The sequence below is a fragment of the Astatotilapia calliptera genome, chromosome 11, assembly GCF_964374335.1.
Source record: "Astatotilapia calliptera chromosome 11, fAstCal68.1, whole genome shotgun sequence".
Classification (NCBI taxonomy): Eukaryota; Metazoa; Chordata; class Actinopteri; order Cichliformes; family Cichlidae; genus Astatotilapia; species Astatotilapia calliptera.
The window spans coordinates 21,174,475-21,200,974 of NC_137432.1; the positions used below are offsets into that span (position 1 = coordinate 21,174,475).

At 38.9% G+C, this 26,500-nt stretch overlaps 2 protein-coding genes across 4 annotated transcripts; both read right to left on the bottom strand.

Moving 5' to 3' along the window:
• Positions 1-4,250: 4,250 nt before the first annotated feature.
• Positions 4,251-16,283, bottom strand: LOC113032713 (polyamine-transporter SLC45A4-like). Of its 2 annotated transcripts, none has more exons than XM_080307978.1 (13): positions 15,480-16,283; positions 13,113-13,419; positions 10,081-10,269; positions 9,803-9,982; positions 8,765-9,429; positions 8,533-8,643; positions 8,191-8,439; positions 7,971-8,090; positions 7,656-7,755; positions 7,497-7,577; positions 7,274-7,404; positions 6,844-6,912; positions 4,251-6,708 (listed from the first exon to the last, which is right to left on the bottom strand). In XM_080307978.1, the coding sequence occupies exons 2-13, from the start codon at positions 13,366-13,368 to the stop codon at positions 6,397-6,399; spliced, it is 2,463 nt and encodes an 820-aa protein (XP_080164104.1). In that variant the 5' UTR covers positions 13,369-13,419; positions 15,480-16,283; the 3' UTR covers positions 4,251-6,396. The 2 variants fall into 2 exon arrangements, with proteins under 2 accessions (XP_080164104.1, XP_026041545.1); XM_026185760.2 differs by having other exon boundaries at positions 8,533-8,646.
• Positions 16,284-18,333: 2,050 nt separating this feature from the next.
• LOC113032714 (G-protein coupled receptor 20-like) lies at positions 18,334-25,827 on the bottom strand. 2 transcript variants are annotated; one of them, XM_080307980.1, is made up of 8 exons: positions 25,693-25,827; positions 25,370-25,541; positions 21,837-22,114; positions 21,458-21,724; positions 21,124-21,368; positions 20,485-20,569; positions 19,003-19,128; positions 18,334-18,836 (listed from the first exon to the last, which is right to left on the bottom strand). In XM_080307980.1, the coding sequence occupies exons 3-8, from the start codon at positions 22,032-22,034 to the stop codon at positions 18,651-18,653; spliced, it is 1,107 nt and encodes a 368-aa protein (XP_080164106.1). In that variant the 5' UTR covers positions 22,035-22,114; positions 25,370-25,541; positions 25,693-25,827; the 3' UTR covers positions 18,334-18,650. The 2 variants fall into 2 exon arrangements, with proteins under 2 accessions (XP_080164106.1, XP_080164105.1); XM_080307979.1 differs by having other exon boundaries at positions 25,370-25,596; positions 25,693-25,817.
• Positions 25,828-26,500: the final 673 nt, after the last annotated feature.

Here is a 26,500-nt window from a genome sequence, read left to right on the forward strand (position 1 = left end):
TATTAATATGTTGTGGCCTGTAAAATGAACAACAATAAATGGCCAATAATATTGAGAAAATGTTGCCTTGCAGCTTTAATCTGAAGGCAACCATAAAGCAAATCCAAAGTGAGGCCATACTTTACACGATTACATGTGGAAAGTATGGACAGTATATGTCATTGCACCGCATATATTTCCTGTAGCACAGTTTCCACAATTCTGTCTACGTTGTATTATTATCTTTGGCTGTACAGAGCATTATTATTATTAGTAGTATTAGTAGTAGTAGTAGTATTAGTATTGTAAATCCTATCAATAGGCATCCTATTCCCTTTATCATCTGCTTCTTTTTCCTTAGAGCTTAATCACCACATCACATTTCCCTGATGGTCCAGACAGTCTAGTCTTTTCCTGGAAAATTGGGATCATGTGTGCAGAGGAAGATGGAAACATGCACAGAAAGCAGAGATTACTTAGAAGTAGGCCACAAGTTCTACATGAGGGCTACATGAGTTGATATACTACCAGCTGGCTTTGATATAGTTAAAAGACTAAAAGGACTTTCTTAGAATCTGAGCGGCACGAAAGTACTTTAAATGCTCTCACAGGGACATGAGCACTTCAATCAACTCATTCTAACAATATCTTAACCTTGACCAAGTAACCATGGGAACAGGGTGAGACTCCCCTTGTTTAGTCTAAATTAACAGCTACTGGACAACACCAAGAATGTTAAGAATAAATAAAGTATTATTGCAAAAGCATGCTGCATACACATGCAGACGGCTTCTTTCAGTGATGTGATTATCATTTTATGCAGTACAGTCACATGACCCCTGGAGAAAAAAGGGTAAATTCCATACAAAACCACCACAGCACATATCAAGGCAAGTGTAACATGTTCTGATACCGCCACAACACAATCGTTTACATGAACACTTGTATCTTTGATACAAGTGCTTGATAGCAGCCAGACGTAAACATGATTTAAAAAGGAACATTGTGATTTTTACTATCAGTTTAGTGGAAAATGCCCTGAAGTTGCCTGATGCCTAAAATATGATGTCTCCTTTGATCTGCTCCCATACTAATTGTGAAAAGTGCATCAAACAGGGTTCAGCTTGAACAGTGGCACTGTTACCAACGATCGAGATGAGGTTAAAGTGCAGTCAAAACGGCTCACTGAGATCTAACAATGATTCTTTTTACTGTTTTAATTTTTACTGTTCTTTTTATTGTTTTACTGCTGGGGCCATCCTAAGCTGCCTTAAAACTATGCAGCCCCTGAAACATAATGTCCAAGTCAGATCATTGCCACTGTTATGATGGAAGGTAGCATATGCTTTTTTCTGTATAAAGGTCACAATGTATAGTTGTATATCGACACTTGCATTCCTAGAGAACATTAAAGTGCCACACTTTAAGTTTAGCAATAACTGTTGTATAGATGTTGTGACATGTGATTCCGAGTCACACGCTAAACGGGTGAGACGCTTCTGTTTGCACAGCACACACACACACACACACACACACACACACACACACACACACACACACACACACACACACACACACACACACACACACACAAATGTGTTTTAAAGTTTCTTTGACTTGTCACTAACCTCCTCACTCACAGGCTTCGCAGCTCCTTCTTATTTTTCCGCTCTCACATTAATAACGCCGATGCGGAGCTGAGCAGTGCGCAGCACGGACTGCGCAACCATGTCCTGAGCTGCTGAATGAAACAAACTCATCCCAGATAGTTCCCTTTAACGCAGTCTGTTTCCCGTTTCGCTATTGTAGCGGTTCAAACATGCGCACTGAATATTTGAGGAAGCGCAAAAAGCTTTTATGGACTTCAACACACGTTAGGTTTAAAGAGTGCATAAAGCGTAACTGGGCTCTGTATGAATGACTGGAACAATCTTTAACAATTAACGAAACACGTGTTTATTCTAATGTATTATATTTACAAAACGCTCATATTAAACACAAATACAATCTTGGGACTTACTGTGGTGATTTTTTATTACATGAATTCAATGTAAAAGGTTACACCCATTACAAAGAGCCCTATCTGAGTGGATTAACCGCTCAGGAGATATCTACGTGTCTGACTTTTCACGGAAAATTTATGATTTTCGATAAATAGTAAGTTTCCTTTTTTCAGCATCCTGTCCGCATCTGTCAACGGAATGAGGTCCCCCCCCCCAAAAAAAGAAAAAAAAATTACTCTCGCAAAGATAAAAAAAAAAAAATACATATCTCTATATAACAAAATGGAGCCCGAAAGGAAAGAAAAAGAAACGTTTCTGCTGTGTGGGATCATTTCGATATTTTAACTGTTTGTCTGTCTTTGTTTCAGTGTAATCTATCAGAATAGGAAAAACAACAGTGTGACCTGCAGTGTAAATTATGTTTTTCATTTTATGCAGGTTAAATGTCGCATCTGTTCTGCGGAGCTTTCTTACACAAACAAAAGCACCTCCTCAATGTTTAGGCATTACAGAGCCAAACATGAAAAGGAAGAGACAAACACAGGTAGGCTTATATAGACATTGAGCAGCTTTATCATAATTTTTTTTATTAATTAATATGTTTTATTATTTTGAAATCAAGCATCTAGGAAGACTGTTCTGGGCCAGGCAGTCCTGAATTTTATTATAAAGGCCTGCCAACCCCTTAGTATTGTGGAGAGTGAGGGGTTCAGGGGGCTGGTTCAGGTGATCCATCATACGTTTTGCCAACCAGAAAGGTTTGTATAGACAACGTCTCATCAGGTAGCTGATGTTAAGTACTGCATACTGATTTAATTTGTTTCATCTTCAGACCATCAAGGAATTGATAGCCAAAAAACATGCGGAGAAACTCGAACGAGTGAAAATGGAAGTAAAGCAAGCTGTGGCAGTGAGTATAACAGCTGACATGTGGACCTCTTTGAACATGGAGGCTTACTTGGCTCTTACCTGTCACTACATTAATGAGAATATGCAGTTGTGTACATCTGTGTTGGGTGTGAAACACTTTCCACAAAGTCACACTGCAGACAATTTGGCCCAATTCAAAACAGGCATGATGGATGACTGGGCCATCACAAATAAGGTAAGGTGTCCACTGACCGACAGCACCAAACATGATTGCAGCAACAAGAACTCTCCAAAGTCGACATTCAGTTTGCATTGCACACAAAATAAATTTATTAGTCAAGAAATCATGTGATCAAATCCCTGAACTTTCATCCATAAGAGACAAATCTAGACAAATCGTATCATTCTTCAGATCCAGCACTACAGCCAAAGAAAAGCTTGCCAAAGTGCAGCAGCAGATGGGACGGCCCATCTTGAAACTTATCAACGAGGTACCAACACATTGGAACAGCACATATCAGATGCTGTCACGGCTACATGATGAGAAAGAACCAGTCTGGGTATCTGTTGCTTCTCTTCAACAGATTTAACTCCACTTACGGCTGATGAGTGTAACATCATAAGGGAAGCACTTCTTGTGCTGACCCCTTTCCATCAGGCCACAGTGGAGTTGTCTGAGGAGAGTTTCAGGATCAAAGATCATCCCGATGATGAAAATGCTTTATTGTGCACTTGACCGGAACTCTTTACATCTACGCACACAAACAGCCACCCATCTCCATGACCAACTTAGGCGTCATGTCACAGACACTGCTTCTAACCTGGAGTCATTAAGTGTGTTGACCCTATCAACCCTTTTAGACCCCAGATTTAAAACACTCGGATTTCGTAGTTCCTCCAAGTGTAGTGAGGCAGTCAGTCGCCTGAAAATGGAGTGTGCTGCAGTCCCGCACAGCATCTGAGCCACAGCCTGGACCTTCATCAGAGCAGTCACCTGTTCCAGACAAGTTCAGTATTATCAGCTTATTCTTACATTTATTTTGATGCTAATGTGTACTAATTTGGGGTAGATGACAAAAACGAAAATGGCCATGCATTTTTTATTATTTCAGAAAACCTGCAGCTCGATGAAGAAGTTGGCAGACAAACCAACAATGCAACAGCGGACTCCATCACTGAGGTCCAGCTACTTGGCAGAGAGAAACATTCCAAGATCAGAGGATCCTTTAACGTACTGGGGGAATAGGAAGACGTCTTATCCGAACCTTTTCCACCTGGCTTTACAGTTTTTGTGTACCCCAGTTTCATCTGTGCCCCGTGAGCGTGTGTTTTCCAAAGCTGGGGAAATGGTGTCAAAAAAACGCAATAGACTGAATGGAAAAACATTGGATAAACGTATTTTTCTGAATAGAAATTTATAATAAACGCTGAGTCAATTACATTTAAATGGGTAATATTACATTCACAATACTTTCATTTTAATTTTCACTTAATGTCATTCACAATATATTTTAAAGATGCCTACAATATTTGAAATGTAAAAGATATAAAATGATTCCATGGAAAGTACAATACCTTACAGAGTATACAAGTATGAGTAGGTCATTGAATCAGTGTCTGTTGTGAGTCTCAAGTAAGTTGCCTGCAATGATATTTAAGGTCCAGCAGGTGTCAGTATGGAGCAAAACAACAACACTGTGTCGACATAGTATCGATACAGTTTGGGGAATGTGCTGAAACGCTTCACGAGGCCTCGTCTACCCATCACTAGTAGGATGTTCTCAGATGAGGAGTTTATCAAAGAGTATTTGGTGGACTCTGCCTGGCTAATTAGCCCTGAGATAAAAGAAGTATTTGAAAATATGCAAATAGTAACAAGACAGATCAAGGACACTGTGAAAAATGTGAGGCTTTAGCCAGACAATTTTAACTTTTCACTTCAGTTCGGGATGAGCGCTGTTAGGTCCGCAACACAGCCCAGTTTCTCATCTTTGTACGTGGGATAACAAAAGAGTGTGAGATTACAAAGGAGCTGGCAGAAATGCACTCTATGAAAGGGACTGTGACAGGGAGTTACTTGTTCACGGAGGTAACTGCATGAATTGATAAGCTGGGGGCTAAATTGGGACAAACTGGCAGGTGTTAAAAGCGATGGCTGTCCAAATCTGAAAGGAAAAAACATCTGACTTTTGAATCAGATACAGTATAAAGTGAGAGAAATGAACCTAGAACTGAAATTGGCATTTTTTGCACTATTAAATACACCAGAAGGTGTTGTGTAAGTCACTGCTAAAAATTAACTATGCTGTTGATGTTTTGGCTAAAATAGCTAACTTCATCAGGGTAAGAGCGCTGACTCACTTTGTTACACTTTCACTTGAAGTCAGTGTGACTGCTGGATTTTTATTCTTTTATTCTTCAAAGAGGATAGCCTTCCACACATAAAGAGATGTTTTTTACAAACATTCTCAGTCCTGACATTTAACAAATAAAGATAAACAACCTCTTTCAGCAATGATCACTTGTCTGCTTTCCTTCACATTTTTAACTCTGCCACGGAACCTGATTTTCATGAACTTACTCAAGTTCAAAACAGCCTAGATTTCGTTTGCAGAATTGAAAAACTGAGGATAAAATCTCAATGGTGCGACTAAAAAAAATGCTTTCGTTCAAGTAAACACAAAAAAGTCTCCACAACTCTGAAAGTCTCTGTGTGGTCAACAACAGACACACATTATGCATTATGGAACCTCTCAGATGCCCAAAGAGAATTCCAATTATCTGCCAGAGACAATACTGACAACAACAGTTTTCACAAATGCAACAAACCTTATGCACACATGACAAAATACTGAGTGAGCTAAAGTGACCTATGTCTAAATGACAGAATCCCATTGCATTAAAGCCAGCAACATTAATATCTCAAGGCACTTCAGCAAGAAATTGGAAAATGTTTTCTGCATCTGTATTTAGCCTGCAGGTAATGCAGGAATACACATAATTTTTACAGCATCGTGATTGTCTATTAAGCAGTTATAGAACAGCTTCTATGATGTAAAGTGTCAGACATTACTTTACTCTGCAGCATCAGCATTCAGAAGAGAGACAGAAAGTGCCCTGTGTGCTTCTTAAATCCATTTTTCAATAAAGTTTGTTTCAGTAGTACCATCTAATTTACTTTCAACAGTCACAACAGATAGCTGTCATTTGTCTTTTGGTATTCTAATGGCTTCTTTAAATCTAAGCAGCTGGAAATTTATTTGCATTAGAGCTGAGGTAGTACGACAAATGAAACATATCAAAACTGAAATACTTATTTCTGTTAGTACACAAAGCAAATAATTGTTCCAGCTCAGCTCCACCTTGATATCTTAATATGGACCTAACTTTCCGCCATGTCTTTTTTTTCTTTTTCTGATCTTTCCTTCAGAAAGGTCCAGAATGTAAAATCTGTAAATCAGGTAGATGCATTTGGTAAAAACCTCACATCCTGTGATTTCTGCTTGATGAGCATAATCCTAAGCAAGTCTTTGTATGGTCATGCTCAGGTAGAAGAGTGGTTTTCCATCTTATTCAAACTCTCCGTTTCTGTATCTGTGTTTGTGAGTTTCAGCAGAGCCTGTGTCTGCTCACTGGTATTTTCTGCATTCTGGTCTTCTACTCCAGGAAAACCCACCGAATCCTCGTCCTGCTCTGAGCTGCTGGGCTCCAAATCAGGATAAATGAGAAGGAAACAAGCTGCAAGAAAGCCAAGGAAAGAACCTCCAGAGGCCACAATGGGAATGACACGCACACTGCCAACTGCCTCTACCACAGATCCAAGTGCTGATGCAACCAAAATCTGGCTGATGTAAACCTGAAAGAGGAAATACTGTAACCAGACTATTTACAAAAACCTAAACATGCCGTTTCACTTTTGAACGTTTCTCATTTTGCTCAGTGTAACCTGAATTTATGCATCAGGGTCAGCTTAATTTGGTACAGTACTTACCTGGCAGGTTAAAATAGCGCAATCAATCCCAAAACCTCTTCGAGTGTTTTCTGGGCTGTGGTTAATGTACTGAGAAAAGAAGCATGACAGGAAAGACTGTAACTATACTGAAACGACCGATGTTTCTAATTGAATAAATGGGGAAGAGGCTCAAAACAAATAGTAATTAATTAAAGTGGTTTAATTGAATTATTGCATTAACTGTTTAGAAACTATAAAAACTGGAGCCATTTATAGACACATCAATCATTTTCAAAAGTAATTGAGGATATTAACATAATTTTAAATATAAGGATTGTTTTTAATTTTTGTGATTTGACACTATATAAATAAAACTGAATTGAACTGAATTACAGCACATTTGGTCAAACAACCTCAGACTTGACCATAATGGTTTTAGTATGCACCAGGAACATAAGTGTGATCATACCTCTTTTATTTCATGGTACTGGCCAAGTAATGCATAGGGACAGTAGGAGATACTCATGGAGATGATGCCCATGGTACTGATCATCACCATCGCAACATAAACATTAGGGATGATTGCCATGACTGCAGTACCTAAGATGAGAGGGAATCCAATCCGTAAGTAACTTTACAGAGGCTAACAACATTTATACTCATATTTCAACTATTCTAATAAGTCAGCTCACCTACTGAGAATCCCAGAGTCCCAAGAATGTAGATGACCCTAATGCTGAGATCAAAATGATCCAGATACTTCTGAAGGATGGCTGGGTGGAGAAAAACTGTCATTCACTGAGTAGTTAGCTGAATAGTTCTATAAAAAAATGAAGCTGTTTGAGTTTTACCAGAGCAGACAGCAGCAGTAGCAGCATAAACCACCAGTCCCCAGCAGCCCATCTGTACTCCTTTGTGATAATTTTGTAGCTCTGTGGAATTGGCTGGTGCCTTAAAGAAAAAAGAAAAAAAGTAGAAACACTGACGATTTGACTTCCACTGACATTTTAGTGCCTCATACTCATAAATTGTAAAATGTGCTAAGTCCACTGCACTACTGTGTGGTTTCCAAGGAATACAAAATACCAAATGATGTCAGGTAGTGCTTCAACAACAATACAGATGGGATTTGGAAGGTATCTGTATGTGTGTGCTTGTGTGTATACCTTGGGGTCTCCTTGGAAAATAACCTGCCCCATGAAATCTGTATAAAACACAGCTTCAGCTATAATGGAGAACCATGTGAGCAGGTGACACACACATAATCTCCAGAGCTGACTGGGCATCTAGAGTGAAAGTAATACAGGCAGTATTTATTACTGGAACATCAATCATCTCTGTTGACATAATCCAGTGCTGTAGTAGGAGAATGAAGAAGAAATTCACCTTCAACATGGACAACCACAGCAGCCGTACACTCCCACCCTTGTCTGTTCCTCCCTCACTGCTTGAGCCCTCAGATGACACACTGCTGGCTGAAAGCTGCAACCGTCGTCTGTCTGTATGCCGCTGGATGATGCTTAAATCATTCAAACTTTGGGACGTGGTGATTGGCCGAGGGGTGAAATGTCCTGTGTGTCGCATTCGATGCCGTTGTGCTCCAACTCGACCATAATATGAAAAGGTAAATGAGGGCTGAAGAGAAAAAACCCACCAAAATCAGTTTTTATACATCTGCAAAATAACCTATGTTGTCAATTAAAGATTAAACAATAAATTAAACCATACTTGTCTGTAGTAGGTGGGTCTGCCTGGCTGTGTACTGGATGTATGGTTTCCCGGCTTGGTGCCATGGGTTTTCATAACACTGGGGAACTCAGAACCATTGGCAGGTTTGGCCTGCTAGGACAGAAGAGAGAGGCAGTGTGGTACAAATTACTGAAGGAACACTGTTTGTCTCAAAGTTACCATAAGCTAAAAAACAAACAAAAACCATATTTGATCACAGCAGCCATTTTACCAGTTTCAACTGGGAATCCTCTGAGCCCCAGTTGGTCTGCTGGAAGGACGGATGACCATTTGCTGAATCTTTAAGTTCAGATAAAACTGAACTTATAGGCGTCATGTCGGCCATCCCATCAGGAGGGGGTTGTGGTCCGAAAGAAGGTGGGGCTTCAGCACTGGAATCTGATAGTTTGAAAACATCTTCAAGCTCTTCTTGCATTTCAGGTTGAAAGTGTGTCTCTGGCAAGAAATTTTGTGTGTCTGGGTCAAGGTCTGCATCTAACTCAATTGTAGCATCTGGCATGGCTAAGACTGAATCACTTTTACTCCTTACTCGCTCCACAGCAAGAAAGTCAATTTCCACTTCCTTAGGATCTGATTCAGGGTCGTCTCTGGATCGAGCTCGAGCAGAAGCATCCTCTTCTGTAATTACATCCAGTGTGCGGCCAGCTGGCTTCAAAGATACCTGGCCAGTAGAATCCCCATTTTCTGTGTCTTTAACCTGGTTTGATGGACTGAAGGGCTGCTCAGGGATACTGAACATGTGCAGTGTGACAGAGATAATAAAGACGATGGCTGCAAACATGAAGAGAACCTGCTCCTGTGATTGAAATGCTTGGCCCAGAGCTGTGCCAGTCCAGTCTAGACCTCCAAGCATGTATCCTATTGCTCCACCAAGCCCTAAAGAGACAGGTATAAGGGGATTAGTGTAGCATTATTATTTGTAAATATGTATGGAGGGTTGTGCAACTGTAATCCTAACATTATGCATGTATTCAGATTTGATAATATTCAGAACATTCGCTTTCTGCATCCATGTGAACATTCAAATTACACGGTCCATGTCTTTCCTCCACTGTGTCAAAGAGGTGAGCCTTCAACTTAAATTTCATTCTGGGAAAGAGGACGAAGTAGCTGTAGTATGCGTGGTGAACTGTGTGTTGGTGTCCAGATATCTAAGAATGTTGACAGTCTGATCCCCGCTGAATGAATTCCTGGTTCACAGTCTTGTGAATGTTGAGAACGAAACCTCCAAAAATCTACATAGACTTACCAGCAGAGAATGCATGAATGTTCAGCGCAATATCTTGCTCATCTGTGTCTGCAACATCCAGCAGATAAGCTCTGATTGGTCCCTCTGAGGCATCAGCGCAGAAGTCCAGCACCACCACGCCCAGCACAGTAAGAACGATGCCGATAGTATGCTTATTGGGAGTGTCGCCGACGGAAAGGCCTGAAGAGAATACCACAAAATATACACAGACCGGATTTGCTGAACTGCATTTTTTATGATTTGTTAGCAGATTATCTCCCTTGAAGCCTTGCACTCACCTATTAATGAACCATTTAAAAACAGTGCCACTCCCAGCAGTACACCTACACAAAGACCCAGAATGAACGGTCTTCTCCTGCCCCATCGCAGGCTACAGCGGTCACTGGCTGTGCCAATCAGAGGTGTGAAGAGGAGACCCAGGATAGGACTGAGAAACCAGGTTAAACTGTAATACTTTTCAGGAAGACCTGGAAAATAAACACAATTGATTCATTCAAGTATTTTCAATTACACTAAAGCTAATATAAGAATTAAAAAACAACCACAGCATAGTGAAGTGTGTGTATGTATATATATATATATACACGCATACATCATCAAATAACATAAAAAAACAAAATAAATGAGACGGAATAGACTGTGTGTTTCCAAGTGATCTAAAAGCCTGTGAAAATAGGTAGGTCTTCAAGTTGAGTTGAAGATTTCCAATGAGAAGGAGAACTATATAAAAGAGGGAAGACTTGCAGAGTCTTGGAGCAGCAACAGAGAAAGCCCTGTCACCTTTAGATTTTAAATGGGAGCATGGGACCCACATAAGTATTTGACTGGAGGACGCAGAGTTGGAGTGGTTAGGTGCAGGCTAAGGAGATCTGAAATGTAACCTGGAGCAAAGCCACAGAGAGCTTTAAAGACAAATTGCAAAACAGCAATCTGATCTGATCTGATCTAAGAGCAAGTGTTTTTGTTTTCTGACAGGCCACAAAACTTAATACTTAATGTATTACAACCAAATGTAAGTAAATGTCTCATATTTGTCATTTTATTTAGGCGGTGGTGGGAATAAAACATACTCTGCAGAATTTAATACCTTTATCTGTTATTTTTATTTTGATGCAAGGCAGTATTTGTCCATTGTCTATTCTTTTAAATATTGAGATCTATCAGGCTTTGGCATTAGATATTTGTATTTTGACTCTTTTGCATTAGATATTTGTATTTTGACTCTTTTGCATTAGATATTTGTATTTTGACTCGTTTGCATTAGATATTTGTATTTTGACTCTTTTGCATTAGATATTTGTATTTTGACTCGTTTGCAAACCAGTTTTTAGCTTTCACTAAAATAAAATAAAAATGCTGACAAAAAGCTGATGATTGTTTTGTAATAAGTTACTTATCTACCAGGCTCTGTTTTGAATAAGTTAAGTCAAAGTTAAGCCAAATTTAGATGCAGGAACAGGCACAGAACGTTTTCATTATGATTTCAATACACAAAGGGCAAGTTTTCCCATGTTTTAATAATATCACATGACTTGCATTCCACAGCTGAAGAACCACTAGTCCTTTTCCATTATCAGTGGTTTTTAACTTAGCAGAAGCATTTTTGGTAATATGGCGGCCAGTTACATCAACACAGTCAAAAATATGCTACAAACAGGAAAGTGGTGAAACCTGTAGTTGTGCATGTCGAAGACAAAACTATGTTACAGCATGTCTGCAAATCTCAAAACACTACTCTTCAGTTGTTTTTACCCATTTCCAAACCGGAGAGGCATTTCCATTTTTAGTGTACATCAACTCTAAAAGAAGTGGACTTTTAGGTTTAAAATCTGATGAATTATGTCAGCAGGCTGACTGAGCTGGATAATTCTCAAGGGAACATTATGCTCTGTTCCTGCCTTCCTTCTCCCTTAAGTCAACAAAAGCGAATATAACTTTCTCACAGCATGAAAAATATCTCTCTCTCCATCTGTCTTTTCCATTACTGCTTATTTCTTCTTCAACAGACTTATGCAGCAAAGCTCAGAGATGCTTTATACACTTTTCACTAATGAAGTAGTTATACATGAGTGTGTCTCTGTGTGTCCAATACAAGTACATGGGGAAGAAAACTCTAAATGTTTGTCTGAGCTAAAGAATACACATACGGTAAGTAAAAGCATGATAAACCCATGAGACAAGAAAAATCGTGTCTATACTTCACTTGAGTTTTAGGTTACAAACATACCTTGTGCACTGTGAACAAAGAAACATGAACAAAGTTGTGTATCTGCAACAAGTTAATAAAACACATTTACTGTGCTTAAAGGCAATGTCAAACAGTTTTCTAAACACATGTTCAGTCAAGAACCCTGGGATTTCAACAAGCTATGGATGCATTTATTTGGCAATAATCAAAGGTAAGTTCAAAATTACAACCTGTCCCAGCATAAAATGAACTGCACTGCACTTGCTGAATGTTTGTTTTAAAGGTGTTGGCTATGGCAAAGTAAGCAAGAGTATGAGTGGTAAGACAAAACAAATCCTGATGTTTCACCAGCTCAGCAGTGTCTTTCAGTCTTAACACAATCGTTTGCAAGTCCTGAAGCTTTAAAAAGCAAAGAAAAAGCATAAAGATTTCTCCTTTTCTAATGTAATTAGCTTAAAACGTATCCATTCCAAAAAATAAGTGAGGCTGATTCAGTTCAATAACTTTAAAAAAAATCCTATGTCAATAATCCGTTGTCATCTATAACCAATATTACTTGGTAGATCATTTACATTCAACAGGTTTAGCAATAAACTTTATTGGCATATGAAAAAATAACTACCCAATCAGACACGTTAATTAGAATCAGTCAGTCTTATCATGTTGTTAATGGAGCAGAAAAGTGAAATGTGCTGTGTTAAACATTCTTCTCATACCTAACCAGTAAAAAATGCTTTTGTTCCAGGTCTGTTATGGTTGCTAACTTGACATCAAACCACAAAGCTCCCCGCTTGAGTAGAGACACGGGCTACATGATACAGAAGAGCAGCCCTGAAACCAATGAATTGTGACAACAATCAAATTCCACAAAGTCACCACTGTTACCTGACTACTACCACAACCACAGACTGATGTGCATCTGGTTTGGATAACAGTGGTTAGCTTCACTGCAAATCAAATCCAGCTATTGTTATATAGATAGTGAACCAAACACAGCATAATCGCTGCTACACTGCAACCAATCTTCAAGTTTTTTGACAGTGATTAGGAGAATGCTGCCACAAATGTGTCACTAAGATAACTAACTAGTGGATAAGGAAAAAACTGTGTTGTGTCTCCTACCTATTTGCAGCAGAACTGGTGTTACCAGAGCGGTTTCCATGGCATAGCAAAACTCACGTCCAAACATCACTGTCCCGTGCATTACCCAGCGATGCAGAGGGATTCGTACTCCTCTGCCTTCCTCGTCCATGTCTGTCTCACTCTCACTGTCATATGCTTCTTCTTCTTTGGGTCTTCTGATCTCTGGAAGACGAGAAGCATCTCCACCCTCAGCTGCCATCTCCATTTCAGTCTGGTTTGACTTCAGGGGAACCATTTGTTGTGGCTGTTATAGATCAGTATATATGTCTTTGTGCCACAGTTTTTCCTATAAATGCAAGCACAATCTTACCATCTTATCACTGTCAAAAAGTGTAATAGGCATAGTTTTCACCTTGATTTTTTATAGCTCATGAGAAGATAAAGCTATTTCAGAAGACTAACAAGTCACTACTAAGGTCAAAGCAAAAGAAACACAGAGGCGAGAACAATCACAGTTTTAGCACATCTCCAAAAGTATTTAATGGTGATGGGTAGGGAAGAGTGTAAGAGAGGCCAGGTGGGGTGATAAGTGTTTTATGGTCTCCAGCAGATGTTTGTGGTGGTGACCTGCAGTGAACTCCTGAATAGAAGTGGCTGTGTGCATGAAGTTTGGGCAAGTCCAACTAAGAAAGTTAGTGCTAGTCAGGCAAGTCCGGGTTAAAATATCTTGAGATTTCTCAGTAAACTCCTACTAATAATGTTACAAATTAACCTGCAAAAACAAAACAAACAAGAAAAACAGATACCAGCTGTGCAAAAAGCTAAAGCTATGACAACACAGGATGTAGCTTTGCCTTGATTTAAACAGGGAAACCTGTTAGTGCATTTTCCAGAAAATCTGTTCAGTCTCCAAATGCTGATACAGAAGTCTTATTATTATTAAGTAGATTTTTTAATGAACTGTTATTTCTGCAAGTAAATTCTAGTGTGAATGAAAAAACAAAACAAAATACACCACTGTCCTAGAAGGGTGCTGTAGCAACATCTTCCCCCAGAATTGCTTTATTCCCTCCTTATAAGATAAGATAACCTTTATTAGTCCCACACGTGGGAAATTTGTTTTGTCACAGCAGGAAGTGGACAAAACAAAAGTTATGTAGCAAAAATTAGAATACAATACATTATATTAATTGTATAACTCCCAGAGCCACTACTCAAAGAGATAATACCTCCCTTAATGATAAGATGATGTTGATGGAGAGAGTGGTCAATCAGATCAACCCATACCAATGCACAGGTATCCAGTTTGGTTCAGATCTGGTGACAGTGAAGGTCATAGACTCCTAGCACTCTCATATCTATCATCATCCTGGAAGAGATCAGTGCCCTTAGGATTTAATTTTCTTATCTTACAACTCTCTTTTCAAGGGGAATAAGTGGAACCAGACACTGCCAACAAAAGGCCTAAGAGTTCGAACAGAGACACCTGATTCCCTTAGTCTAGGGTTTGAGAGGTTCACCCCATAATGGGTTTGTATAAATTAAGCCGTAAGACATAACAAATAATTTACAATAAGTATAAGCATCATAGACTCAAATAAAGGGCCAAACGATCAAAAAAATTAGACTGAATTAACCCAAGATTGCTCTGTTAAATCCAGTGACATCGCCACTATCTAGAACCTTGAAGTCATAATAGCAAAATCAGACTCATAGACAAGAGCCACATTAAAAAATAAACCATTATTACACCACTATTGCTGTTGCGTAAGTGGAGCAGAAAGCAAGCAGATCCTATTGACACATTCCTTACAAGAGAGCATGGCAAAGACCATTCTTCTATTCTTTACTTATTCATTTTCTGCCTGGCTCTTCTGAGTTGAGCAATATGAAAAAAAAGCTTAGATCATGTATAAGTGGATGTTTAATGAGAGCTTTGTGCAGTTTTCTGTCATTTTCACAAAGAGACAGATCAAAGTGTTTTTGTGTTTAGTTAGTAATCCGAACAAATTAATGTAGAAAGGTAACTTTTTTTTAAACTTCATCGAGGTGTGTGAGCTGAATTCTCACAGGACTGTGTGTACACGTGAAGGTCCGAGGGGCTCGTTGGACCAGTTATGACATGTTTTGCCTCACCTGAACTACCTGCCAGTCTATAAATAATAAATTAATATATTAAAAATTATTTGCCGTTTTATGCGAATAAGGCGCACAGCGATAAAAGTGTATTCTCGTCTGGACTGAGAGGAAAAACACCAGAATTCAGGCGCATTACCGTTAACCTGACTTTGACTGACGCAAAAAGTTACCTTAGCAAGCTAGGCTTGGCTGATATTAAGCAGCTTACGTTAGCGAGTTAATAGCGGAGAAACCCACTTTCATGACAGACAGGAACGTGTAACGTACCTGAGATTTTACAGCGCTGTGGTAAAGCTCAGCCAGTTCCGCGTTGTGGAAAACTTCTATGACGTGTTAGCACAAAAAAAATAATAAGAAGAAAAAAAAACCTCTCACTTCTTTAGGTTTGCAAAACCTTTGCAAGCTAACTGGGTGACCATAGGGTTTACTACACTCACCAATTTCAATGGTTTCCACATTAACACAGCGGGGCGTGGCCATCAGAAAACCTTCGTGACGTCAGCGAACGCCTCACCTATGGACGACGGTGAAAGGGCAACTAGCTAGCATGATATAAGTGGAACCAACTGCATGGAAAATTGCATGGATTGATAACATAAAGAAATGAAAATATGTCAACAATAATGGACCTCAAGAACTGGAAAAAAAAGACAATTCACAAAGTCATAATGGAGGATATTTATTTATTTATTCATAATTCATTAATTCATTTACTCTTTTGTTTATTAGCTAGCACGCTTTCGACTCTTCCTAGAACTTGGTCCTATAGCTCTATATATGTTCCTATATGTTGTTCCTAAATCATTGACTTTGACTAACTTGACCATTAATTCGGTTAATTTCCTCCCTGCTCCAATATACATTTATTGCGATCTAGAGCTTCAAAAACAGGCTCTGAAGATTGATTAATTAGAAGCCATCAGTTCTTCAGGCTATTTAAAAATCGCATAATATTATACTCTGTTGTAAAAAATAAATAAATACATAAACAAACAAACAACCCTGTGCTTACATTCACAGAATCATTCGTCCAAGCGGTTTCCAATGCGCTGAAGTTTCCTTCGGGCTCGTTCTCCATTGGTTTTTTTCAAAGAATAGGCAATGCTGCTCCCTGGTGTACATCAGTAGTTATTATTCTCTAATATGTTCTGATTATATTACTTGTTTGGGGATTGAGGAGGAAAATGCCCTCACTATTAAAGAAAGACAAGAAGAGAAAACGTATTTAATATACTTTTTAAATTCACATCTCAGTTTCTGAGCTGGTTAAAGATTACATGGGATTAGAAATTAGTATGTATCAGAGGAACAGCACAAGTTGAGCTGTTTGGGGACAAAGTTAGAGAGGCAAGGCTGAGATGATTTGGACACATGGCGGGCAGAAATGATGGATATACTGGACAAACAATGCTGAAAATGGAGCTGCCAGCAGGAGGAAAAGAGGAAGACATCAGAAGAGTTTCGTGGATGTAGTGAAGGAGGAAATGCAGACAGAAGAGGATGTTAGATATAGGGTGAGATGGAGGCAGATGATCCACTTTGTCAACCTATAAAGTGAACAGTCAAGAGAACAAGTGTTTAAAATGAGCTCCACCTTAAATATCAGGAGCAGCAATACTGATCCATATATCACTGATGGGGAATTTTTTTGGTGCAGGATGAGTACTTTTACTTTTGACACACCTAATGTACAGTTTTCCATTGATACAGTTTAATGGGCAGTCAGGTATTTTCTAAGTGTTTTATTGCTTCATTTGCTAAACTAATAGTTCTATAAATGGTAACGACACTGCTCAAAAGTTTGCCTGTACTGATGTGGACTGGGTAATGTGTTAGGAAAGAAAGGATCCCACATTGTTTGACAGAAATGAAAACGATCAACCAACAGAGAACTGAATTTAAAGACGCCCTGAAAACCAAATTGAAAAAATGATATAGCAGCCTAGTCCGTTTTTCAGAAATTTCATTGCAACAATTTCAAATGTTACTCAGTATGTTGTATGGCTTTATGTATGGCCTGTTTGCATGCATGCCTAACAAGGATGAGGAAACTTATGGTGCCTTGGAGGATCTCCTCCCAGATCTGGACGAAGGCATCACTGAGCTACTCGACAGGACAGGACAACTTGGATGGACATAATATCCCAGAGGCGTTCCATTGAATTTAAGTCAGGTGAGCGTAAGATTTCATTTTGATACCAAATATCAGTCACGGTGGGTAACCTAGCCTGTAGAGGTCTGTGCATCCCTCCATAAGCCTTTTCATCCCTGACCCATCCCCAAACCAGTCGTGCTGAACAATGTTAAAGCCAGTATAACGTTCTCCATGGCTTTTCGAGAACCTTTCATGCCTCAGGGTTAATCCTCAAGGTGACCCTGCACGAAAAGTTCAGGGCCGCAGTGGCAAATTTTGATATTATACAGTAAACATCAATTAGGCTCCAATGTCCTGACAGTAAGCACAGGGCCCACTGAGTAAAGCTACCCTCATTAAGTTTGTCTGTGAATGATTGGTCAGAGACATTCATACTGGACGCCTGCTAGTGGTCATTTTGTAGGGCTCTGGCAGTCTTCTTCCTGATATCTGCTTTTTGCACAAAGGAGCAGATACCAGTTCTGCTGATGGGTTAAATACTTTTTAAAACACTTTCCAGCTCTTCTAATGTAACTGTCTGTCTCCTAGAATCTACTCCATGCTCTTGAGTCTCTGCTGGAAGACACAGCAAACCTTCTGGCATCCTGGAGGATTGGACTACCCGTGCAACCTCTTTAGGGTCCAGGTATTGTCGTATGCTACCAGCAATGACACTGAGTCTAGTCACATGCAAAACTGATGAAAAAAAAAACAGCCAGAAAAGATAAGGAGGGAAAAATGTCAGAGGCCAAACACATTTTGTTTAGCAGTGTATTTAAATGAAAACTATAGAAAGAATAACATTTTACAATTTTTCAGCCAGGAAGAGTCCAGCAAGAGGCTGCGAGCACACTGTTTTAATCTGGTCCAGTTCGTCTTGTTAAAGAGTCTCACCTTTCTGTAAGAGTGACACCGCGCCACTGATGAATATGCATCTTATTTCTGCCAAATTGAATGGCAGAAATAAAAGGAAAACAGACAACACTGGAATATTTACCATTTTATTGAGACATTTTCTTGTGTAGTTTCTAATAATATCCAGAGGGCAGTTGGCTAAATTGACCAAGTGTCTATAGACATTGACAAATGAAAAGTCAGTCCAGAGTGATGGCAATGTTTCTTGGTGTGAATATCATATACATGTGAATATCTGCATGTTATTGTGTTGGCGCTCATCATTGAAAAAAACAATGGCAGCACTGAGTGTCTGTGTTGAGTTCTGCTGGTCAGCAAGTTGCAGAACTCAGAACTTTAACTGTGCCATCCCTATAACTTATAGTTTTATGCACCCTTTGTAAAATATTTTACAGTGTGCGGTCCTTTCCTGTGTTGCTGCTCTGCAGTGATCTGAGAATCTTGGTCATCAATATAACATTATTAGTCATGGCGTTGTCCGTCCCTGCTGAGGCTTTAGAGCTGTGCTGCATACTGACAATGTCACCACTGGTCTGCTTGGGCTCTGCGCGGCGGAAAAGATGTCTCATAGTGGCCTGGAGACAGCAGGAGAAGTAAATTATTTGGAGAATCAATGAGTAAAAAAATGATGATGGGCATATCACACCTGAAGGGACAGGTGGATGTGGAGAAAAGAAGAAAAATGTCAAGTTAAGTTAAAGAACGTGGAGGAAGAGAATAGGAAAAGTGCTTCAGTCTTACCTGGAAATTATTTGTAACAAAACAGTAGACAACAGGATCCATACAGCTATTCAAACTGCTGAGGGTGACAGTTAGATGGTACACTATCACATGGTGAGGCATGTCAGGGTAGAAGTATACCACCACCTGCAGCACAAACAGGCAATGCCAAATGTTCCCATAAAAGCAAATACATTTTTCTCATTAAGTCAAACAAAAACGTTCATTTCATTAATATGTTTATTGTGTTTCACTGTTTACTGTTTTTATCTTTGTTGTATTTTATTAAAATTATAACTTTGAGATCCTTACTATTTTCCCTACTTTTGTATTCAGCTTTTTTAAAATAACATTCTATTGTATTTTAGTTTAGTATTTTATGTTAACTTTGCAGTCAATGACTGCCTGAAATCTAGAAGCCATTTATATCCAAATGCTCAGTTTTCTCCTCTGCCAGGACTTTACTGCAGTCATCTTCAGTAGCTGTCTGTTTGTGGATCTTTCTGAATTCAGTTTTGTCTTTGGTAACTGAAAAGCCTGCTCTACTGGGTTGACTGACTTGGGCATTGAACATTGTCCGATTTCTTTGTCTTGGGAAACGCTCTGGTTGCTTCTGCAGTAAGCTTTTTGTCACCATGAAGTGTTTGGTGCTGCTTCTGTTAGCAGTTGCATCATCAATAAATACTAATGACCCTGTTATACTGGCAGCCATACATGCCCATGCGATATCACTGGCTCCAACCATGTTTGACGTATAACGTGGTATGCTTTGGATCATGAGCTTTTTCTTTGCTTCTCCATACTTTTCTCTTCCCACAATTCAGGTACAAGTTAATCTTTGTGTCATCTGTCCAAATAATCTTTTCCTGCACTGTTCAGGCTCTTTTAGATGGTTTCTGACAAAGTCTAATCTGCCCTTCCTGTCCTTAAGTTTAACCAGTGGATTTGCACCTTGCTGTAAACCCTTTGTGTTTACATTGATTGCAGACTCTGACAATGATACATGAACCTCCTGGAGAGTGTTAGTGAGGAAACAGGCTTCATCTGACCATAAAATTATTTATCAGGAAGTTGTCCAATTATATTTGAGCTGCTGAAAATGGAGGACTGTGTACTGTGTGTATACTGTATGTGTGTGTATACATAAACTTTCTGTCTTTTTAATACATGTCAATATTGGTTTGAAATATTGTACATGTATTTTTGTCTATATATTTATGTTATATATATAGAGAGATTTTTCTTTTGTTGCTTTATCACCTGGTAATATTGTCTAATCAAAATTGTCCTGAACCTACCGGTGACCCACAATGCAGGGTCAAGGTTCACCCAAGCATGGACATAATTTATGAGCAGTTCAAGCAAAGGCTGGTTTTCTGCCTCACATTTGTTCATTTGTAATCCTTTTAGAGGATAAAGTTGAAAGCATCCACAGTTTCATAAGGGAGAATACAATCATTAATACTACTTGGCCTTTTACTTGTTCAAATACTTGTTGCTCACCTGTCTAACATGAAAGGGTGTGAAACAGACTGTGAAGATGATCAGCACAGTTGTCAACAGCTGGACAGCTTTCCTTCTCCTATCCCTGAGAAAATAAAGTTAAAGATACCATTATCTGCATATTTTTATGGGATATAAACTATCCTGTGTGTCAGTGAGTCAAAGACAGACAGACGGCTCACATACACACATGGAACAAAGAGGCTCACATTCAAACCCAATTTCAGTTCAGAATCAACATTTAACAAACCCCCTGCACATCTTAGGACTGTACGGTGAAGCTGGAATAACTGGAGAGAATCCATGTAAACAGTTAATGCAGTGCATCCTAAAAGTATTCAGAGCGCTTCACTTGTTCCACATTTTGTCATGTTACAACCTTATTCCAAAATCGATTTATTTACATTTCACTCGAGATTCTGCACACAATGCCCCATAATGACAATGTGAAAAAGGTTTGCTTGAAATTCTTGCAAATTTAAAACAAAAAACAAAAACATAACATGTATATAAGTATTCAGAGCCAGTGTGTGATTTCCTCTGAATATTTTGTGGATGCACTTTATTTTCTTCAATACAAGAAAAACAACTTTAGTTTTCTTTCCCGCCATCTGTCAGTGTAATATTAGTTCTACCTACCTGCTCTGTTGCATCAGACGACGGTCTGTTAAGGCCCACATAATGCGCAAAGTGAAGACCACAATGATGACAAGTGGTAGAAAGAACTCAGTGATGGTGAGAAAGAGGAGCTTTGAGAGACAGCAGCCTGTGTGCTGAAAAGCGGTGGAAAGAAAGGAGTAGGTAACCACAATGGCAAACAGCCATACAGAAATGCAAACACATTTGGCCACACTGGAGTTCCTCCAGCGACGAGAGGCTTCAGCCTACAAAGACAGAGCAGAATGTGCAGCCTTGTAAGTGTCTAGCATTTTCAAAAGCACGACTGTGTAACCAAGCTACAGACGACACTCACCTGCACAATGGCAAGGTACCGGTCGACGCATATGCAGGTTAGAAACAGGATACTGCAGTACATGTTGACAAAGTAGCTGAAGATGTGCAGATATGAGCAGGTGATACAAGCTCCTCCACTGTAGTAGAGCAGGATGCGAGTCGGTAGAGAGAGATTCACCAAGAGGTCACTCACGGCCAGGTTGATGGTGTAGATGACTGAGGTGGTCTTTTGCTTGGTGCGGAAACAGAAAACATAAAGTGCAACTATGTTGAGCACCATGCCCACCTGAAAAACCAAAAGAGTTAAAAGATAGATGCGAGGAAAATTAGTAAGAGGTACTAAATTTCAACATAGAAATTATGTGCAACATTAAAAAGCCTTCGTCAAAACACCTTACCAGGAAAATAAGGGAGTTTATGACCACCAGTGCAATCCAAAGGCCATAGAAGTCATTGTAGAGCCCCTCATCTAAATGTGCCAGTCTTTGAAGATATCTTTCCATACCACTTGTGTTTGCTGGACCCGATATTTGAGGTGTATTAAAGGAAGTGTTGATGAAAAGCCAGGACTCTGTACCATTAATGTTCATCATCATGATGATGTGCGATGAGGTGATAAGCCGCCTTAATGATGCTGATGAGGATTGTGAGGATGACACGGATGATAAAGTGGAAACTGTCAGAGAGAATAATACAAGTTTTATAGAGAGATATATACACCACATTTACTGACAGATCCACGCATTAGTTGCATTAGTTTTCATGTTTAAACAGAAACCTGCAGTTTTACAGTTACATCATCTCTAAAGGCCTGCCTTGCTGTACTATGTTACTTCCTCTTTTCTATGTTTGACTTCAGCATCTACAGAGAAACATAGGGACACACACTGTCCTCCTTTTCTCTGATGCTCACTCTCTCTGTCTCTGACCTCATACTGGCTGTTGCTGTTGTCACAGATACACTGGCATGGCTATTTTAAACCAATATCTGGCTTGTTGAACCCATATATTTATAATGTAACTATATTTATTTATCACTACAGCAATACTCCCTGAGGGGCTAGGATTAATTCTCATTCCAGCTATTATTACAAATAAAAAATAAATACTTTTGCTCTTATTGGCCAAGATATAACCCTCTCACAAAGTACAGAAACAACATGTCATTACTCTGGACATCCAGGGACTTTTTCATTTAATCATAATAAAAAAGAGATAGATCATTTGTTTTCTTTTCCATTTAAATAGCTCACAAAAGCTTAGATCTATAGTAAGAGAGTCATTTCATGGCTACATTAATTAGCCCCTGTTTGAGCTGGTGTGTGTATGTTTATTTACTTTAATTATTTTACTTTAAGTGACTTTTACTAAAAGTGATCTGAGGATTTTACACCTAAAGCCAACAGGACAGCAGTAGCGTGTTGAGATGAAGACTGTGAAGGAGAAGAAAAAGGTTACAGAATCAATCTCATGGAGAATCTACTGGCATTTAAAGCACTAAAAAAGGCCAAAGTCGCGTGATGTTTCGCATAAATGAGCTGGATTTCACTCCTGCATCCTTTGTCTTCCATGACAAATGCAGTTTAATTGCTCCTGTGAGTGCCACACTGGGAAGGTTTAAGAAGCCCAGTGTATGTGATGCCCGGAGTTTGTGTTTTGTGCTCCTTGCTTACAACAAATCTCTTAGCAAAATAATCATCCGGCTGATGAAAAATGTAGTCTATTCATGCTAATGGGAATAACATGCTCAACTGAGGGTGAGGCATGAATAATGTGATTCATCTGCATGAACCGGAGCAGTCTAGCCACACAACATTAAGAGCACTGAAGGAAATAAATGAGTGTTTTCACAGTGACACCCTCTGATATTAGTCAGCTTATTTGACCTAGTTCATCATTATTAACAGTGCTTACAAGCGTTATAGTGGAGCACTCTGAGGAAAGTTTTTATTTAGGCACTTGCTTCTTTCTCTCTCTTTTATGATATATGCACAAATATGAATGTTATTCATCCTAAGCAACCCATGAACTATGTGTAAGTTTCAGCAGAATGGCAAAAAAGTTAGCCCTGTTGTCATTTCTTCTTTATTTCTAATAACTTGTGAATTTAAGAGTTACTTAAAAACTGTTCCCAAACATTCTTTGAGAATTTTTCTTTTCAGTTTGTTAAAGTTTTTCCACTTAGATTTCACTCTTAGAAATGTAGTCAGACATTTTCCTGTGACACCCGTAACTACAGCCAGTTGCATTTAGTTTGCCCTTACACACTGTTCATAAACCGTGTCTTCACAGGATCCAAATGAAATGCTTTAAACTTTATAAATAGCCTATGAGACAATATTAAATTAAATAATATTTCACAGAGCATGAGAAAGTGTATATTTTTGGGTTTTGTAAAAAAAACCTCTACTATCACACAACATCATGCCCTGTTTAATCTAAATAATAAAAACATTGCAGCTATAATTGTTTAAATATATTTTATTGAAAGTAAAAATGGCGAGATCACGCTGGAACTGTTGGGATTTATTATACATTATAACCATTAAACATCATGTCTACTGCTTATTGTATAACTGCAAACTAGTCTGTGTATCCAAAACAGCAATAAGATATCACCTAGCACTGATCTACCCACTCCCTATTCCTCTTCTGAGTTCTATTTTAATCTAATTTAGCTGTCACCTAATTTAATCTCAGAAGTTCAGAATACAGGGATTCTACTGTCTTCATTTTTAGATTATTTAGTTACATTGTTGCTTCTCGCTCTTGCACATCTTGTGTCTGTATCAAGGCACCATCTGACCTCTGTTCTTTATGTGCATCATACATATGATCACTTCTATGTTTGTTTGTTTTTACTATTTCCAGACCAGCAAGTGCCTACCTCTGTGGGAACCTGGGCAGCTGTGGTGGGAACACAGTGTCAAGGTCACCCTCAAACTCTGTCACCACTATCCCATGGAAAATACACACATAGTTTCAAGATTCCCTAAATCCACAATTTTCTGTGATTTGACTCACACGAGTGGATCTAGAATGCATCTCAACAGACGCGGCTCAAAATTAACCTGAAACAGCCTCAATGTACAAAATCTAGTAGCACCTGCAATCGTATAAATTGACTGACCCTCTCAAGTCATCACTTTTCAGGCTAAACGAATGACATTTAGGATATTTTTACTGATGTCAAATGTCAAATAAAGCATGTAAGAGTTAATACATGTGATACAGCTATAACATGATTGGAATCCTTAGGCAACCCTAACAGCACGACGAGCTCATGTTTGTTCTTCTATTGCCATCATGGGCCATCAAGTAAAGATTTATGATAGGAAAATTAAAATGCTATTAATTTAAAATAAAATTTACAGTAGGGCTCGCACTCTCTATCTGCTATAAACTGTAAATACTGCCTAGTGTAACTGTACTGTAATACCGCAACATTTGGCAACCCAGATGTAATCTAATGCATCGCTGTTTCCATTTTATTGTTGCTCCTCTTCTTCCGAAATCAAAGACAGTCATGATGCAATAACTGTAAAATGATACTGGGAGGAAAAGAGAGGGCTCAGAGGAAGATCCAAAATAACACTGTGCAAATAAATCCTAGCAGCGTGGGAGTCTGGCTTTATGTGTGTGTGTTTGTGTGTGTGTGTGCTACTGATCATCTAAAAGACAGCATTCAAGAAAACAAATAAGGCAAAATTATGGAGTGTGACAGTGATATATTATGTTTTTTCCTAGTTTTACTTAAACCCTTCAAGACAACTCTGATTTTAGAGACATATGTACTCGCGATTGGACTAAAAGCTTGCCGTTGGTGTTTCAGCACACCCTGATTAAGAAACAGTTCACAAAAATCTAACTTGGTGAAACACTTCATTAAGTTTTCAATTTTTTAATAAAATAGAAATTTTATATGACATACCTGCTGAGAAAAAGGAGATCAGTCAAATGAGTAACTCTGAAGTCAACTATGATGAAACTGGGGTGTCTTTAAATCCTAATCCAAAATTCCTTCATCGTTGTCCAAGGATACTTCAGCTTTCAGTGACCTTTGCAACTTTGTATCTTCATCCCCGTTTCTGGAAGTCGTCTTTCTGCGTTAAGCAGTTCATCATCAGGTAGAATTCCATTTCTGTTTTGTGCGTAAATCTGTGAACGAGATGTACTTGCCCATTCTGAATATCTCCAAATTTTTCAAACACCCTCCTGTCTATTGGCCTCTCCATCTGTGTTTGTAAATCTCACCTGTGTCAGTGTGTTCTTATTTTTCTCTTTTCCTATTTCTCCTTCTTTTTCCATCATTTTTAGTCTCTCTCTTCATTCAGCGGCTCGGGCTTAATACCTTCCTCCCTCACTCTCTAAAGCTCTCTTCAGTTTCATCCCCGGACAGGAAGTCTTAAAATGTGTTTACATTCCCGGGAACATGCATGTGCCCATATACACTATGCACACACACACCAGTGTAAAGCACAAGCATGCACACATAAAACATATTCTGTAACAAATGTTGTGCATTTTCTAGGGGTTTTTCTTTCTGATTTTGTGACTTTCTTTCATATAAACAGAGTGCACAGTGATGGATTCTTATATCAAACATGGCCAAAGTTTCAAAAGCTTAGTCAGTGTTTGAAGTAATTCCTGTGAACCAAAAGCTCAGGCTTCAGACTTGGCTCTCCATGATGTCAAACAGAAGGAGTATCTTTAACATAGTCCTCTCAAGCACAAGAGTTACATACATCTGCTGTTCAAACCCTTTGTTTGAGCTGAGTGGCCAATCAGGAAAGGCAGATGTTTCAGAAAAATGAACTAAGGGCATGCAAAGAGACATAGTGTAAGATACATATAAATTTGGCTCATCTGCACTTTACTACAATCGAAATAAAAAAATATTGGTGAACTTGTATGAAGGAAAATTAGAGGCTAAATATTGTTTGCTGTTTTTCTTCACTGGATTTTTTAAAAATGTGTGAAAATTTGTGTGGATATGCACACGCACATGTGTGTGTTAGACACATCTACTGTATTTTGTAGACATTTCTTAAATGTGTTGATA